General features: G+C 30.6%; 1 protein-coding gene across 1 annotated transcript in view; it reads right to left on the bottom strand.

The window, feature by feature from the left end:
• The window catches only part of LOC139486637 (CUB and sushi domain-containing protein 2-like), a 44,210-nt gene that overhangs the window by 5,414 nt on the left and 21,135 nt on the right, over positions 1 to 17,661 (bottom strand). Inside the window, exons 2-10 of the mRNA XM_071271563.1 lie at positions 13,590 to 13,754; positions 10,178 to 10,354; positions 7,991 to 8,170; positions 6,975 to 7,151; positions 5,029 to 5,208; positions 4,090 to 4,266; positions 1,908 to 2,084; positions 731 to 907; positions 45 to 224 (exon numbers count right to left, since the gene is read on the bottom strand). Coding sequence (XP_071127664.1) covers positions 45 to 224; positions 731 to 907; positions 1,908 to 2,084; positions 4,090 to 4,266; positions 5,029 to 5,208; positions 6,975 to 7,151; positions 7,991 to 8,170; positions 10,178 to 10,354; positions 13,590 to 13,754 — 1,590 coding nt within the window. The remainder of the gene's footprint in view (positions 1 to 44; positions 225 to 730; positions 908 to 1,907; positions 2,085 to 4,089; positions 4,267 to 5,028; positions 5,209 to 6,974; positions 7,152 to 7,990; positions 8,171 to 10,177; positions 10,355 to 13,589; positions 13,755 to 17,661) is intronic.

Below are 17,661 nucleotides of genomic sequence, written 5' to 3'. Positions count from 1 at the left end.
ACCACTCGATCTTATAAAAATTCTAACAAACACTATTGTTTTACCGCAGACTGGAGAATTTCTATCCCAGGTTTTATCATCCATACATCGAAGAGTCAGGCTACCATACGTCAATTCATAGCCAGTAATACAAGCATAAGTTATTGTGTCTTGGTAATTTGAACCAGTTTCGTTAGTAATGTTAGCGAATTTCACGTCAGCAAGGCCAGGACAAGTTACAATTTCTGCAAAAGAATACAGCGTTAATATTTTGAGAATTTGGATTTATTAGTGAGATATATATTACGGTAAATAATTATGAATCAATTGCCTTTGCGAAAACTGAAATAAACACCTGAAATAAAGAATCCATAACATGAACAAAGTTTAAAGAACACTCATGATGTTTCGAAATTTCAGTACATACTTTGTTTTACAAACGTTTGACACAACACACAACCACAAATTGCTAGAAAATGATAGATCGATTATCATTGATTTCTTGCAAAATGTATTCATTTTATTGATCATGAATGTTTGAATATTAATCAATTGATAGTTTTAATTGTAATGGAAAGTAACATGATTTGGTCGTTTTTGAAACCACATCCGACTATTGAATAGCTTAACACATAAACTAAGCATATCTTAAATATATATCATATTTTTTATAACTTTAGATTTTACATGTATGAAGGAAAAAAACCTATTTGAACATAATGAAATAACTTTTGAAAAATGTTTCTCTTACCGCAGATCGGAACACTTCCATTCCAGGTTTTATCGTCCAGACATTGACGAGTCAGGCTACCAGACGTCAATTCATAGCCAGTGATACAAGCGTAAAGTATTGTGTCTTGGAGGTTTGAACCAGTTTGAGCAGCAATAGAGAAGTTCACATTTTCAAGGCTCGGACAACTAACTATCTCTGCAAAAGTATAAAACGATAAGATTGAGATATTGTATTTACGATTGATTCAATTTTTTTCTTAGGTACCAATTTTCTTGGATTGCTGAAAACTTGCATTTTCGTTGTCATTTGATTTCGTGGTTTTGCGGAGGGTATCACCAGCCCAGTAGTCAACATTTCAGTGTTGACATTAATATCAATAATTTGGTCATTTTTATAAATTTCCTGTTTACAAAACTTTGAATTTTTCCAAAAAACGAAGGCTTTTCTTATCCCAGGCATAGATTACCATAGCCGTATTTGGTACAACGTTTTGGAATTTTGTATGCTCAATGCTCTTTAACTTTGTAATTGTTTGGCTTAATAAAAAATTTAATATGAGCGTCACTGATGAGTCTTACGTAGACGAAACGCGCGTCTGGCGTACTAAATTATAATCCAGGTACCTTTGATTTGCCCATCTCTGTATACAAAGCCTATTCAAAATATGATATTCGTTGAACATTTGAATTCGTGGTTCACCTGTACCCACGCAACCTACGAGAATTGGTATCCAACGAATAATAATGAATCCACAGTATAAGTGATATATTAGGTGAAATAATTATAACTGTTGGACTATGATGGTCGTTGGATTACCATTGATTCCTTAAACAAGTTCATGATATTATAAGGGATGTTTGGATATGAAACAATTGATAGTTGTAATTTTCAATTGAAATTTAAATAAATTTTATCTTATTTCGAAAGTCAAACCCACAAAATACAAATTGCTAGAAAATGGTCTCTTGGAAATCTTTATTACCTTTCACAGAACTAATTCATCATGAGTTGGGTTAGGGATTTTGGTATATAAACCAATGAAATAGTTACTTTTTAACTAAAAGAAGCATGAATTTGATTATATTTGAAAAACCATCTGGTACAATCATAAATCCGCAATCAAACCTTTTTCATAACATGTTCAAGAAATGAAATATGTTATCTGACAATAAGGATTCAACTTATTTGTTTTTACCACAGATTGGAGCACTCCCATTCCAGGTTTTATCATCCATACATTGCCGAGTCAGGCTACCAGAAGTCAATTCATAGCCAGTGATACAATCGTAAGTTATTGTGTCTTGGTAGTTTGAACCAGTCTGGATAGCATTAGAGAACTCAACGTCTACAAGGCGCGGACAAATTACCCTCTCTGCAAAAGTATAAAACTATAAATGTTTGAAATATTTATTAATCTTACAAGTATTATATTTAGTTGAAAACTAAGAATGTTGGGCATATGAAAAAAATCAGCTTTTATATATATAGAATAAATATAGAAAGTAAAAAACGCACAAGAAAGTACAAAATGTCGGTACTCAAATATTTTCTTTTTATAAAACATTTACATAATCCACAACCAATTATTGCTATAGGATGATCATTGGATTATCATTGATTCCTGGGACAAGTTATTCATGATATTATTAGGGATGTTTCTTTATAAAACCATATGTAGTCCTTATTTTGAATGGAGATTTACAGGAATATTATTGTTAATTGACACCACATTACGGTATTGAATATTTGAACACAAAAATTAGCATTTTTTTAGCATTACGGGAAAAAATATCTATTCACACATGCCCAAACTCACATAACACAAGTAACTAAAAAAGGAGTAGGTCCGGTAAGGGCCGATTTTGGCCTCAAATTTTAGGTTCATCCGACGAAAGATTTTGGACACTTTTTAAAAACTTCAGTGTCTATTTTAGTTGATTCAATTAGTTTATGTGAAAGATTTTAACTGATGTAATCATTACAAACGTTCCCATTCAGGCTACAATATGACAAATCTATCAAATCGGCAAAAAACTGTGTTTTTTAGATGTTTTTTTTGTCAAAAATGAAAGTGGCCGCATCCGTGTTCATCATCCACCTTTATATATAGTATGTATTATTATCAAATATAACTAACATTTAAATATCAAGAATGAACACAAATGCGGCAACTTTCCTTTCAGACGGAAACCGTCTGAATTTTAACTAAAATGCTAAAATTGTGAAGATTGCAGTAATTTAGCTGACTTAATGATGCTAGTTCCCGATGTATTGTATTATCAAAAACAGCCCATATGTATGTAGCAGAAGCATTCTACTGTCCAATGAGTAAATACACGTTTACATTTTAACAATTTTGTAAAACTGCTAAATTTTGGGGCCAAACAGAAATCTTACTGAACCTAATCCTTTCCTTTGTAAACCGTTGATACATTACACAAAAGAAAATTCAAAATGAGTTACATAACAGATTTTCGAATATAAATCAATTAATCGTTCCTATTTCTAAGTTGAACGTAACATTAATTTGATTCTATATTTGAAACAATCTGATACTATCGAAAATCGGAATACACAATTTTTATAACTTAAGCCTTAACATGTTAAATATATGAAATATCTTTTTTTTAAGAAAATGAAAATATTTTTTTTTTTTTTTTTACTGAAGAATAGAACAATTTCAAACCAGATTTTAGGCATTCATTTCGTTTTCATAACATTACAGATATACTTAGTTCAAGTGATAAGAAATGACAGAATTTTCTTATACTCTGCCAAAATGAAGTCTTTACTATGTTTTTTTTAATGATTAAAAGTATGGGTCACCGCACTTTTTTTGAAGGTACGAGCCGTTCAAAATTGCCAAACTTTGCTGAGATTGTTCATGAAAAAAACACACTTTGGTGCATAGAAAGAAATCTATGAGAGATAATTTTGAAATAAATTTATGAGTAGATAGGTTTTATAATATATTTAAGAAAATAAAAATAAAAATGGTGTCTTCGAACTTGTTTTCTTACAATAAAGAAAATGTCCCTATATGTCCAGTATAAATTTTGAACTTAAAGAGTTATCTCCCCTTAAATGATTTATTTGAAAAATGAATTTTAATAGCACAACTATTTGGTATTTGTTAAAATATTTTTGAGAATGCAATGAATAACGAAGTGGTCTTTATATGAAAAAAAACAGTGTAACCAAGAAATTGCATATTTGTCTCCAAATTGGCAGATTTGGGCAAATTTAAAGATACTAGACCGATTATATACTGTGATTGTACAACTAAAGATTTCGGTATGTTCCTGAACTACCCTAACATGCTTTAGAAATGAAATATCGTAGTTGACAATACTGATACAACTCTGAAAAATGTTTACCACAGATTGGAGCACTTCCATTCCAGATTTTATCCTCCATACATTGACGAGTCAGACTACCAGACGTCAATTCATAGCCAGTGATACACGCGTAAGTTATTGTATCTTTGTAATTTGTACCAGTCTGGATAGCAACAGAGAACCCCACGTCTGCAAGGTTTGGACAACTTATTATATCTGCAAAAGTATAAAACGATTAATGTTTGAGTTATTTCATTTATAAGTGAAATTGTAGGTACAATAATTATGAATGTTGGGCTTATGATGAAAACTCGAATCAGCACATATAAATACAGTACGAATATATATAGAAAGTAAAATACACACAAAAAAGTAAAAAAGAGTGGCGAAAGATACAAGAAAGACATTATGAAATGGCCATCGGGGTAAAAAGGAAAAAGATAAAAAGAAAACCGGTGAGTATTTTCTTTTTACAAAACTTTGACAGAACCCATAACCACAAAAGGCTTCAAGATTACCGTTGGATTGTCAATGCTTTCATGCACATTTTTTTATGATACGATTAGAGATGATTGTATATGACACACTATACAGACTTTTTCTTAATGGAAATAAAAAATAAACACAATTGTATGTCGAACACACACCACACTTTTGCATATCTGAATACAAACATTTCAAATTATATAAGCATTACGGGATAAAGATCCTCAAATTGACTTTATACACAAAATACAAATTGGTAGAGAATGGTCCCTTAGAAATCTATGTTTCTTCATACAAAATTATTATATAATGATTTGGATTATGGATTTTCAAATATAAACCAATTAATAGTTTTTGAATTTAAAAACATTTTGGAAATCACATGAAAAATTGGCATATACACATTTTGTTTATTGATTTAGCTTAACATGTTTAAGAAATGCAATATCCTATTTAAAGATAAAGATACAACTATTGAATAATGTTATTAACCGCAGACTGGAGCACTTCCGAACCAGGTTCCATTAGCCATACATTGACGAGTCAAGCTACCAGAGGTCAATTCATAGCCAGGGATACAAGCGTAAGTAATTGTGTCCTGGTAGTTCCCACCCGTCTGTGTAGTAATATTAGAGAACTTGACGTCTGTAAGGAGTGAACATCCTACTATACCTGCAAAAAATGAAACTTTGTGTATAAGTTTGAGTTATTTCATTCATTAGTGAAATATAAAGGTAAAATATTAATGAATGTTAGGATTATAAAAAAAAGTCTAATGAGCATTTAATGATGATATGAATAATGCGAAATAAAAAACACTCCAGACAAAAAAAAAATTCCAAACATTTTTTTATTTACAAAAGTTTGACAAAATCAACCACAAAATGCATGTAAATGATTGTAGGCTAATTACTTATTACTTGCACAAGTAATTCGTAATAGCTGTTTTAAATCAATTAATACTTTTTATGTTTAAAAGAAATGAACATGAACATGATTGACTAGGAAAAACACATGACACTATTGAATACCTAAACACACACATTTTTGTAATAGTATAAGAATCACGAGATAATATATTTAATTTGATAATTAAAACAGACATTATTAACAAGGTTTTCGCAAATGATTCCTTGACAATCGTTGTTTCATTACATATAAACAATTCACAATGACTTGATTACCTTTAATCGAATTCAAACTTTCAAACAAAAAGGTTTCATTGTCATTTTTCGTACGCAATAGGTAAACGAAACATCAAATGTCGAATTATCAACTCACGTTCCTAACAAAAAAAATGTAACAACTACGTGGTGCAGCGTAATCTCGACAGAGCCGTGGAATTGATCATCCTGAACGTTTAATGTGATCCTGAGGAATGTTATTCCACTTGTCCCGCAAAGCAATCTTAAGCTGACTTTATGTTATTGGTCGTTGCTTTCATCGTCTAAACCATGTCAAATTTGATCGGACCATAATCCGGCGAAAAGCATGACTTTTGGCCAAGGCGGGTGCCTAATGTCTATGTAACCACCACTGACGGTTTTTGGTACATAATGAATTTATTTTTGGTCTACAGAATTCCATTTTTACGCCAGACAGCCGTTTAGATATCACTAAGGAAAGACTGTGGGGATCTTTAACAATTTTTGCGCAAATGGAGCTTAACTGCAATTGCGCCAAAGGTTCCACCGTGACCACCATTGAACTCTAGAGTGACCTTTGAACAGCCATAAGAGTTGATATCGGATATGTTTAAGACCAGATGTATCGGTCTTGCTGAGAATTTCTTGCTTTTTGTATCTCGGGATGTAAATTATCATTAAATAATCCATTTTGGTTGAATTTGAGGATGATTTGGGATATTGTAAAGGCTACAACTTTAGTTTTCTCGTAATTGTATGCTGTGAAAGGCTTCATTGGATCATGCATAAAACTGCATGTCGTTGGATGTCAGAAAGTCCTGACATTTACTCAGATGTTTATTGCAGTTTCTTAACAATAAGGGCTGGAAAATTCATGACATTAGCCAAGCTTCAAATGACAAAATCGTGAAAATTGTGCGTAGGTTGAAAAACGGTGAACTCGGTTTATGTCCGTTCAAAATAACCCTTACTCCGCATTTGTTCCAAAAATCACTCAACCGTAAAATTGTCGACAATTGTCTAAAAGTAATTTTTAACCAACTATACAAAGCTATAGTATAAATCAAATAAAAGTTATAAGATATTTTTAAAAAACAAAAGTGTTGCGTTTTCATTAGCACTCAGTATATTTAAATCAAAGCAACTTAACTGGAGTTATATTTTGGATACCACCTCATTGTAGCAAACATCTGCATACAAACCTTTTTCATTATTACAGCCTTAACAGGTTTAAGAAATAAAATATCCTATTTAAACATAAAGATAAAACGTTTGAAAAATATTTTGTTTTACCGCAGACAGGAATACTTCCATTCCAGGTTTTATCATCCATACATTGCCGAGTCAGACTACCAGACGTCAATTCATAGCCAGCAATACAAGCGTAAGTTATTGTATCTTGGTAGTTTGAACCAGTCTGGGCAGCAATAGAGAAGTTCACGTCTGCAAGGCTCGGACAACTTACTATCTCTGCATAAGTAAATGTAATATTTAGGTGAATTAATAAAACATGTAAGGACTATGAAAATCAAAACTCGAATAGACACATATAAGTATAGTATGAATATAGAAAAAAATATAAAACGAGTAAGAGAGCATAATAACTTCCGTACATATATATATATTCTTTCCAGTTAGGAGGAGGGTTGGGATCTCGCCAACATGTTTAACCCCGCCACATTTTTTTTGTATGTGCCTGTCCCAAGTCAGGAGCCTGTAATTCAGTGGTTGTCGTTTGTTTATGTGTTACATGTTTGTTTTTCGTTCATTTTGCATCTAAAAAAGGCTGTTAGTTTTCTCGTTTAAATTGTTTTACATTGTCTTATTGGGGCCTTTTATACCTGAATATGCGGTATAAGGTTTGTTCATTTTTTAAGGCAGTACGGTGACCTATAGTTGTTAATGTCTGTGTCATTTTGGTCTCTTGTGGACAGTTATCTCATTGGCAATAATACTACATCTTCATTTTCATATTTGTTCACAAAGCTTTGATAAAAATATGTAATTTTTACATTAAATTGACAATAACCGCTCAATGTACAAATTGTAAGAGAATGGTCCATTAGAAATTTGTGTTACCTCGCACATAACTAATTCTCAATGAGCTGGATTTTGAACTTTCGAATATCAACCAATTAATATCTTCTGTTTCTATTGAAAATACATTGATTTGATTACATTTAGAAACCACCTGATACTTGTTCTATCAAAAGTCAATATACACATCTTTTTCATAAATTAAGCTTTAACTTTTAAATGAATAAAATTTTAATAGACAATAATGTTGCAACTTTTAAAGATGTTTTTACCGCAGATTGGAGCACTTCCATTCCAGGTTTTATCAACCATACATTGACGGGTTAGGCTACCAGACGTCAATTCATAGCCAGGGTTACAAGCGTAAGTTATTGTGTCTTGGTAGTTCCCACCAGTCTGAGTAGCTATATTAGAGAATTTCACGTCTGCAAGGCATGGACAACTAACTATAACTGCAAAAGTATAAAACTTTGTTTCTAAAGTTTGAGTTATTTCATTTATGAGTGAAATATTTTGGTAAAATATTTATAAATGTTTGGCGTATGATGAAAACTCATATCAACGCTTAAAAAAAAGTATGAAAATAGAAAATCTGAAAAGAAAAAATATCAACGCAATGAACAAACAGACAAAATGTCGGTTAAAAATATTTTTTCTTTTTAGATATTGGACACTACCCACCACCACAAATTTCAAAAGGATTATCGTTTGATTGTTGGCTAATATCTTTGAAACAAGCACACGGTTAATATGTTTTTAGTCTTTCTGTTTCTGTATTACTCCCCAATAACTGTATAATAGTGTAAGGAGCACTTTCTTTATATTTTGATATGAAGTAGCGAACTTCCTTAAAAGTAGACAAAATTGACACAAAACAAACAACATTAACAGTTATACACTATTGACTATTTTACTGGATAACTATATATATTACAGTGAATTTGTTTAATCAGGGATCAAGTAGAATCCTTGATTTTTTAAGGAATATGCAGAATCACTAAAATCATTAGTAATTATATATTATTCCTGAAAATGACCAGTGATTTTACATGAAATAATTATTCTACAAATTCCCTAACATGATTTCGAAGATTATCAATAATGTAAGGATCCATTTTTTTTATTATAGACATTTATCATTGTTTTCTTTCATATTCCTTGCCAGATGAAATAATTTTGCTTTTAAACACAGAGGATAATTTAAAAGATATAACCAACACAGGGTTTCGAGATAAAGTTAAATACTTTAAAATTAATGATATTGACATTCCCTTTATAACGATAACATAATATGTATTGTTTTTTTTTTTTTTTAAATCAAGCGTCATATAGATGTTCATGTTCTATGTGTTAATCCACAGAGCATTTTATGTGTGGTATGTGTTAAAAAATCGGCGAAGAAGATTTTGGAACATCAGTTTTGTTGGGTTTTGTTGTTTTTACTTTTGTTCAAATGAACATGAGCTTCAAACTGAAAAACAGAAAAACAAGCAGAACTAAAGAGAAATAGAATATTTTTTAAGAGGAAGTTGGCATTTGGTGTAATATTTTCATAGCAATTCCACACAATAAAAAGATAAGGAAAACTAAAAAAACAAATTGTTCTGTGCCTGGTCACAAAACATGGTATCTAACTGAAACCAGTGTGGTGTTGCTAAAGTCCTTTCTTTGGGGGAACCTTCAAATATATTTAGTAAACACTTTATTTCTCTTAGGCATGTCTGATTCGATATGCGAAGGAAAAGGTTTTTTAAATGTGGATATTGTTGTAAAAACAGATCTAAAGCATATTATATTAATATTGTGTTCAACATTTTAATATATTGTGCCTAAAATTTTAGAAATTTGGGTTATGATTTTGACATATTGTTCTTAACATTTTACAATTAATGTTTATAATAATGTTTTAAAATGATTTTATAGAATAAATCATTTGACTTTTATTCATTTCTTTAATTAATAAAACTATTTCTTCATTTCATTTATTATGTAAAATGTGTCTATATATTGTAAGGATTTAACTAATTTGTACCTTTACATCATTTGGCTTTTTTAACATTTTTTATTCGTGCGTTATGAAGAGTCTTATATAGACGAAACATGCGTCTGGTGTTAATATAAAATGTCAATCCTGACATCTTTGATAATCTCGGTTTTTTTTGGTAAACTTTGGTGAGTTACACATTAAGCTATTTTTAATACGGAATTTATCAGATCAATACAATTCTTTAATTAGGACAATTTGCACACTGTGTGATTAGTTATATATGTGTATTGAATGTTTGAATAGAAACCAGTTTGTATTTTGATATATTTCAATAGTAATACACATGAATGTGTTACATATGAAGACCACTTCATACTATAAATAATTCACATGTTTTAATGAAAAAAAATAAAACATTTAACAAAAATATTAAGTACGACGTTTATAAACAAAATCTACAGCGTATTCGTACCACAGACTGGAGAACTTCCATTCCACGTATCCCTGATACATTGACGAGTCAGGTCGCCAGAGATCAATTCATATCCAATATTACATTTGTACGTAGTTGTGTCGTTTTCGTTGATACCAGTCTGTTCAGTTATAGTAGCAAAATCTACTTCTTCAAGGTCTTGACATTCTATAACAGCTGCAATGGTAAAAAACAAATAACAAACGGTTTTTGTTAAGTGATGAGATTATTAGAATAGAAAATGTACATAGTTATTAATGATAGATTGTGGAAAAATCAAGTGAAAACTTTAAATTAAAGAAGAATGATAGAAAACAAAACAACGGCCAAGACAGTACGTACAACATAACTTCTTTTAACAAAAGATTGCAAATCAAATCGTACACTGCCATAGGTTGGATCCTGAAAGATTAATGTTTATTTGCATAGAATGAGTCTATATTGGTAATTGATATTTTATTTTTAACCAAATTGACTTAGTATTTAAAATAGCAATAGAGTGACAGATGAATTTCACTATTTTTCCAAATTAAAAGAATATTTGTGACGATGAAGTATAAGTTACGAATATTAGAAAATACAAACCAGAGGTTTCCAATAATATGTCTTACTTACGTTATCCTTCGACATAAAAGGGCCAATTATTGTACCTTTAAATTTTATAATCGACGTTGTAGTCTAGAAATCCAAGACGATTTAAACCACCATCTGGTCGTTTATTTCAAATGATTTAAGTTGATGAAAATAACATAAATCCCATATTGTTTTATTGATAACGAAATTCTTCAGATTCCAATAGTTTTTTTCCGACCAGTTTAGATATATCAAAATAAAGGGGTGTTGTTAAGTTTTTGATTGAGATACCATCAAAAATGGTTTCGTCGGGTTTGTCACACAATTTTATTAACTTGATTGAGATTACCCAAAACTTCCTTATTTGCAAATTATGCACATTAAAAAAATCCAGTTTATAACTATAGCTTACCTTTAAGGGGGATCGGGATTATTCGACTGCGCATAATTTCACACATGAATTACCATGCACACGCGCGTACGAAAAGTTTGTTTTCACATTTAAATTGATAAAAAAAAATGAACGAATTTTTGTCACTAAAAATATGTTATCGTTATTATGTGTATCTGTGAAAAGCTCAAAATGACATTTTACCCTATTTCACCATTTTCTTGTCAAAATTTTGGGTTTTAATCAAAATATTTTTTTTCCTTATCGGTGATCTACATGTACATTTTTATCTAATTTGCTCATTCTTTAAAGCTATGTTTCAGCTTTTTATATTACAGTTTTAATTTGGACAAAGAGTCACAGACAGTTTTTAATTTTGATATTCCGAAAAAATATGTCAATACCTCTTTTTTCCCTAGCATTTCATTAAAAAATTGTCTCTTTTATATACCCGGTTAAAAGTAATATTTTTAGCTTAATGGTCCGGGCCACCTTATTTGTTCGACCAATTTGAATCACTCTCGATAAAAATGAAAATAACAAAAATTACGGTATTTCTGATAGAACCTTTATAGAGCCGTGGTGTAGTGGTTAGTGCATCGGACTATTAGCACAAAGGTTCATGGTTCGATTCCCGTTTCGGGAATAAAATATCTGGACTGAATTTTCGGCTCTCTCTTGAGTATGCTCTTGAAGAACCGATGACAGTCCGTCGGAAGGGAACGATAAATAGCTGAGAGAGTCATATCTCTTGCACGTAAAAGACACCCTTGTAGACACCTTTTTTGTTTCCCAATTAGATATGAATAAATATGTTTAAACTAAACAAAAATAACCTTCGAATATACCCGATTCACCTTACTTTCAATTTTTAGAAAAGTCGGAGACTTGTATTTTCCCTTAAATTCCTTCGATTGAAAGGATACGTACATTTAATGAAACGTAATGCATGGTAGGTAAGATGCCCGGCTGACATAATGCTTTGTTTTTGTTTTGAATAAATCGAGTGATATGACATGCGTATAGGCCGACTGAATATAGTGCAAGTATAATAACGTTATGAATTATACAGAAGTTTTTGTGTTGAGTTATTTTTGTTTATGAATTGCGATTTATATCTCCCTAAGACAAGATACTAATAGTTATCAAAAGTACCAGGATTATAATTTCATACGCCAGACGCGCGTTTCGTCTACATAAGACTCATCAGTGACGCTCAGATCAAAATAGTGAAAAAGCCAAAACATATACAAAGTTGAAGAGCATTGAGGACCAAAAATTCCAAAAAGTTGTGCCAAATACGGCTAAGGTAATCTACTCCTGGGGTAAGAAAATCCTTAGTTTTTCGAAAAGTTCAAAGTTTTGTAAACAGAAAATTTATAAAAATGACCATATAATTGATATTCATGTCAACACCGAAGTGCTGACTACTGGGCTGGTGATACCCTCGGGGACGAAACGTCCACCAGCAGTGGCATCGACCCAGTGGTGTAAATAGTTATCAAAAGTACCAGGATTATAATTTCATACGCCAGACGCGCGTTTCGTCTACATAAGACTCATCAGGCTTTATCTGCGTTGGTCAAAGCTTAAACATCTCTTTTAATTTTTAAGTTTAGAAGGAGTAATACGTGTGAAGATCTAAAAACGTCAAATAATTAAGTTCTGTTACATATGAAGGAGTTTCAAGATAAAGCCCTCTAAAAGATTTTCTGATTATTTAAGTATCCACATTTAGTGCCAAATAGTAAATTAAACATAATAATGCTAACGCCCATATTAACCAGTACTACACACTATGTGGACATACATATTTTGCTCACATGTGCTCACACTACGACATACATGTGTATTTAGCATATGGTTTTATTTTATTAATTTATTTGTATTGTTTTCCTTATGCATTTGTTTTATCTGCAATTGTTTTAAACAATCATTGTATATATATTTTTAAAAATTATTCAGATTAGCAGTGGGCACTTTCATTATCATTAAAACATAAGTCCATTGTATTCTATTATTTTTACACTATGAAATCTATATGAGTACACTGACATACAGATTAATATTGTTCGTATGACATTCATTTACTGGAATCGACATTAGAATAAGTTTGTTTGCATCGATTAAGCCTGTTTACCAAGGCGATGACATGTAAATATGGAAGTTGACATTAGATCGATCGAAACATACGTGAAACTATATAGGTAGATTTCTCAGTGGACGTACACGCAATGTGTAATGTTACAACAAGAAATTATAAAGTGTCTGTATATCAAAATATTCTATAATAAAATAAAGAATGAAATGGGGATTATATCAGAGAAACAACAACCCAACAAAAGAAAAAGTAAAGCAGTGGGATAAATAAAGTCAAACAATGAAAAATCATTTTATGAATGCGAGTATTACCCTTATTGTTTTACTTCGATCTAAACAAAAACTCACCTTTGCAAAATTCAACGCCCGTGACACCAGTTTTCCCTTCGGTCGTTCCGTTATTCGGACAAGGTTCACAGGCAGTTGGGTTCACCCAGTATTCATCTGCTGGACATTTAATGCAGGTTTTCCCATCTTCATCAATAGTAGATCCAATCGGACATGCAGCTGAAACTAAAAGAACATAGTTTCAATGTTTCCCATTTGGCACACATTATCTATCAAAGAGCAATAACAAACAAAAACATATGTTTTCTTCCTTTAAACGATTTTAACATATCTTAAATAAATGATGACCTGCAAGCAACTACAATGCAATTTCCAATATAATTAATATTGTCAAAGGGCTTTTTTAAAACCGAATCTGTCTGACGTGACAAATCTCAATATTTGATCGCTGACAACCTTGAAATTAAAAGTATACTATTAGTGCCTCAATTATTTTTAATACAAAAGTTTGCTAATCTTCTTTACGAAGCGTTCCAAAATATAAATATAAAGTGTATGAAGTAAGGAAGACGTTATTGCATAAAACGAAACATGGAAATACGAAAACAACTTAAGAAGCAAATTGCAACACGAACCACACGTCAAACGTGTAAGAAGTTGTTTCCGCTAGTGAAAATCGTTGTGCTACTTTATGTATCTGATTCTTAACAATATACACAGCATTGCCTTAGATTTCTTCATAATACCAATTTTGTTTTGTTCCACTGGTATTTTGACTATCAGACTTTGAATTATATGTTAAAAACTAACATTTCTTAAAAATCAACATTTTCTACATCAATAGAAGAAGAAACATACAGAATTCTTTGGATATACCAAATCGAAAAAACAATGATCAATTGGCAAAAGGGCAAAAAATAGACTCAAACGTTAAACGAATTGAAAATAATTGACAGTATGTGTACGACGATAAAGAATTAATGTAATTTTGATAAGTAAAGAAATCAATTTTTTGTATATACCTATACACAAGAAACAAACATTTACTTGTAAGTATTCTTACAGATTTTTCTTGATATTTTTATTTTCCACAGCTGACTTTCACAGTATGTTGATTCACAGTTAGTCTAAAAATCGCATTAGACAGACCCTGCAAATCAACAACTTTGGAAGGAAATGTATTAATTCTGAATATCCTTTACCGTTAAGAAAGATCAAATTTGACATCTTTAATTGAAAACTCAAAGGAACAAGTTGAACAGCATTCTATCAGTTTGATTTTTAAACAGCATTTTGTTTCGACTTTAGTTCAGATTCAAAACTGAAGGAACAAAAGTATTTAAAAAAAATGGCCAATTAATTTTATGCATTAAATAATCTAAACACAATATGGCACATGTCACTATAAAAAAACACCAAGAGATGTGTGACTACTTACATCGAATTATTAAGAACAATCTTGAAATACATTCTGAATTTCTCCGTTAAAAATCTCATCTGGTTTACGAAAAATGTAACCAGAAAAGTATTGTATACTATATGTGACACTTAATATGATCGGAGTTGAATAGTGAATCTCACCATATGTTGACTGATGTCTAAATGTTTTTCATGTAAAAGTATTTTTTATCATTAATGTAAAATTAAAAGACTTAGTATGAAAAAGACTGATGATTTTTTTTGCGAGGAAAACAAAAGAAACCAGAATTATTTCACATTGACAACTGAACATCTGAAGTCAAAATAAGATGACCACTGTTATCGAATTACAAATTAAAGAAAACCTTGAAATTCATTCTGAATATCTGAGCTGAAAAATCTCATCTGGCTGATAAAATACCAGAAAAGTATTGTATACCATATGCCACATTTACTATGATCTGAGTTCAAAGGTGAATATCACCATATGTTGACAGAACTCAACATGTGTTTTGAATAATAATGTTATCATTAGTGTGAAGGTTAAAAAAATTAATAAGGAAAATTTAAATTGAAGAAAAACCATGTTTAGTAGCAAAATCTTAACTCAAACATAAAAAGAAGGGGAAATATTTGTAAGTATGTGTACAGATAGATAAAAACAAATTCCATTTCCTCATGACGATTAACATTATAAAATAATTTTGATGAACAAAGAAATCAAACACTTCTATAATTTTGCATGAGAAAAAGACATCTATTTGTAAGTACACTAACATAATTTTTTTAATATATTAGTTTCCACAGCTTACTCAAACAGTATCTTGTGTCATATGTGATATAGATGTTAGCAACTTGAAAATAAGTTTTGATTACCAATTGACAGACCCACCAATATGACAATTTTTAAAGGAAATATATTCATTTTGGATATACCTTACAGTGAGGTTAAAAAAACATTCTTTTCTTTGTCGCATTAAGTTCAAATATAAAACTGTAGGATTTTCTTTATAGTAAAATTGGAAAATCAATTAAATGCAGTAAGTAATGTTAACACAATTCATTCTGTATACTTCTGTAGATAAATATAATCCAGCTTATGAAATGTAACCAGCCGTATTGGATACCAGATGTAATGCTCAATATGATTGAAGTTTAAAGGTGAATCTCACCATATGTTGACAGATGTCTACATGTGTTTTTTTAAATTAATAACTTCATTATTAGTGTGAAATTAGAAATATAGATAAGAATGATGAATTTTGTTGCGAAAAAAACAAAAGTAACAAGATTTGCTTCAATCATAGGAGTCAAATTTCATAATTAAAAGCTGTCGATAATTTTATATTATTTTTTTTGAGTCAAACAGATTTTTTTTCAAAGATGAACTGAAGTGACTTTAGATATCCAGTTTAATAACAAATTTGTGCGCCTGTCCCAAAACATTGAAAATACAAAGTCCACACAAACACTATAAAAAGTTTAGCAACACAAACCACTTTAAACAGCGGGTAAAGGCATGTGCTATGTACAGATCCTGCTGATGAGCAGTTCTTGTTCCAGTAGTGAAAATCATAATATATCGAATTAAGTTCAAATAAAAACTGTATGAAAAATGATATTCAAAAATGTGAATCAATTATAAACATGAATATGTAATATATAATGCAACTTTTAAAGGAATAAGCGATTCAAATTTTGACAAAGCCAAAACATTGAAAATACAAAGTCCACACAAACACTATAAAAATTTTAGCAACACAAACCACATTAAACAGCGGGTAAAGGCATGTGCTATGTACAGATCCTGCTGATGAGCAGTTCTTGTTCCACTAGTGAAAATCGTCATACAGCCATTAATTTCAATAAACATTAAAATTGCTTGAAAACTGTTCATGATACAAATCTTATTTTTGTCCACTTTTATTTTGATGTCTCTACTATCAGACTTTGACATTCATTAAGGCAAAGGATCATCAAATTTGACATTTTGGGCCAAAAACTCAAATGCACACATTGAAGAGAATTCCTTCAGTTTAATTTAAAAATAAACATTAAGTGTACAAATTCCAATGAAACTGTTTAAAAATAATGCTATAAAAATGTGAACTCAATTATAAACAGTAAATAATGTATACATAATGAATACCTGATTCGGTCGAAGGAACCAAGAGATGTATGACCACTGTAATCGAATTACAAAGGAAATTCTTGAAATTCGTTCTAAATATTTCAGTTGAAAAATATAGGATTGCTGAAAAAATGTAACCAGAAAAGAATTTTATACCGTATGTGCCACTCACTATGGTTGGAGTTCAAAGGTGAATATTACCATATGTTGACAGAACTCAACATGTGTTTTGAATAGTGATTTTATTATTAGTGTGAAGGGGAAAATATCAATAAGACTGATAAATATTTTTTCGTAAGGGAACTCAAGATAAAAAAACAACCATAGATGAAAGATTTACCAGTAAATAAATGAGTTAAACGATTTAAATGTTATTTGATACCTTTAACTACTGAATATCGAATTAAACATCAATTCAGCCAAAGACAAAATCGGGTTGAAGTGCATATTTCTTAATTTGGGTTCACTGACATATCTGTATTTCAAAGATATTTCTGAGTGCTGTAAAAAAATTTCAAACGAAATTTTATTTTAATTTTGTTTTGTTCCAAGTTTATGTCTCTTTTATCAGACTTTGAGTTT

Source organism: Mytilus edulis, chromosome 8 (genome assembly GCF_963676685.1).
Source record: "Mytilus edulis chromosome 8, xbMytEdul2.2, whole genome shotgun sequence".
In the NCBI taxonomy this organism is placed as follows: domain Eukaryota; kingdom Metazoa; phylum Mollusca; class Bivalvia; order Mytilida; family Mytilidae; genus Mytilus; species Mytilus edulis.
Note: the sequence above shows the minus strand (reverse complement) of the source record. Positions and strands in the feature narration are given on the sequence as shown.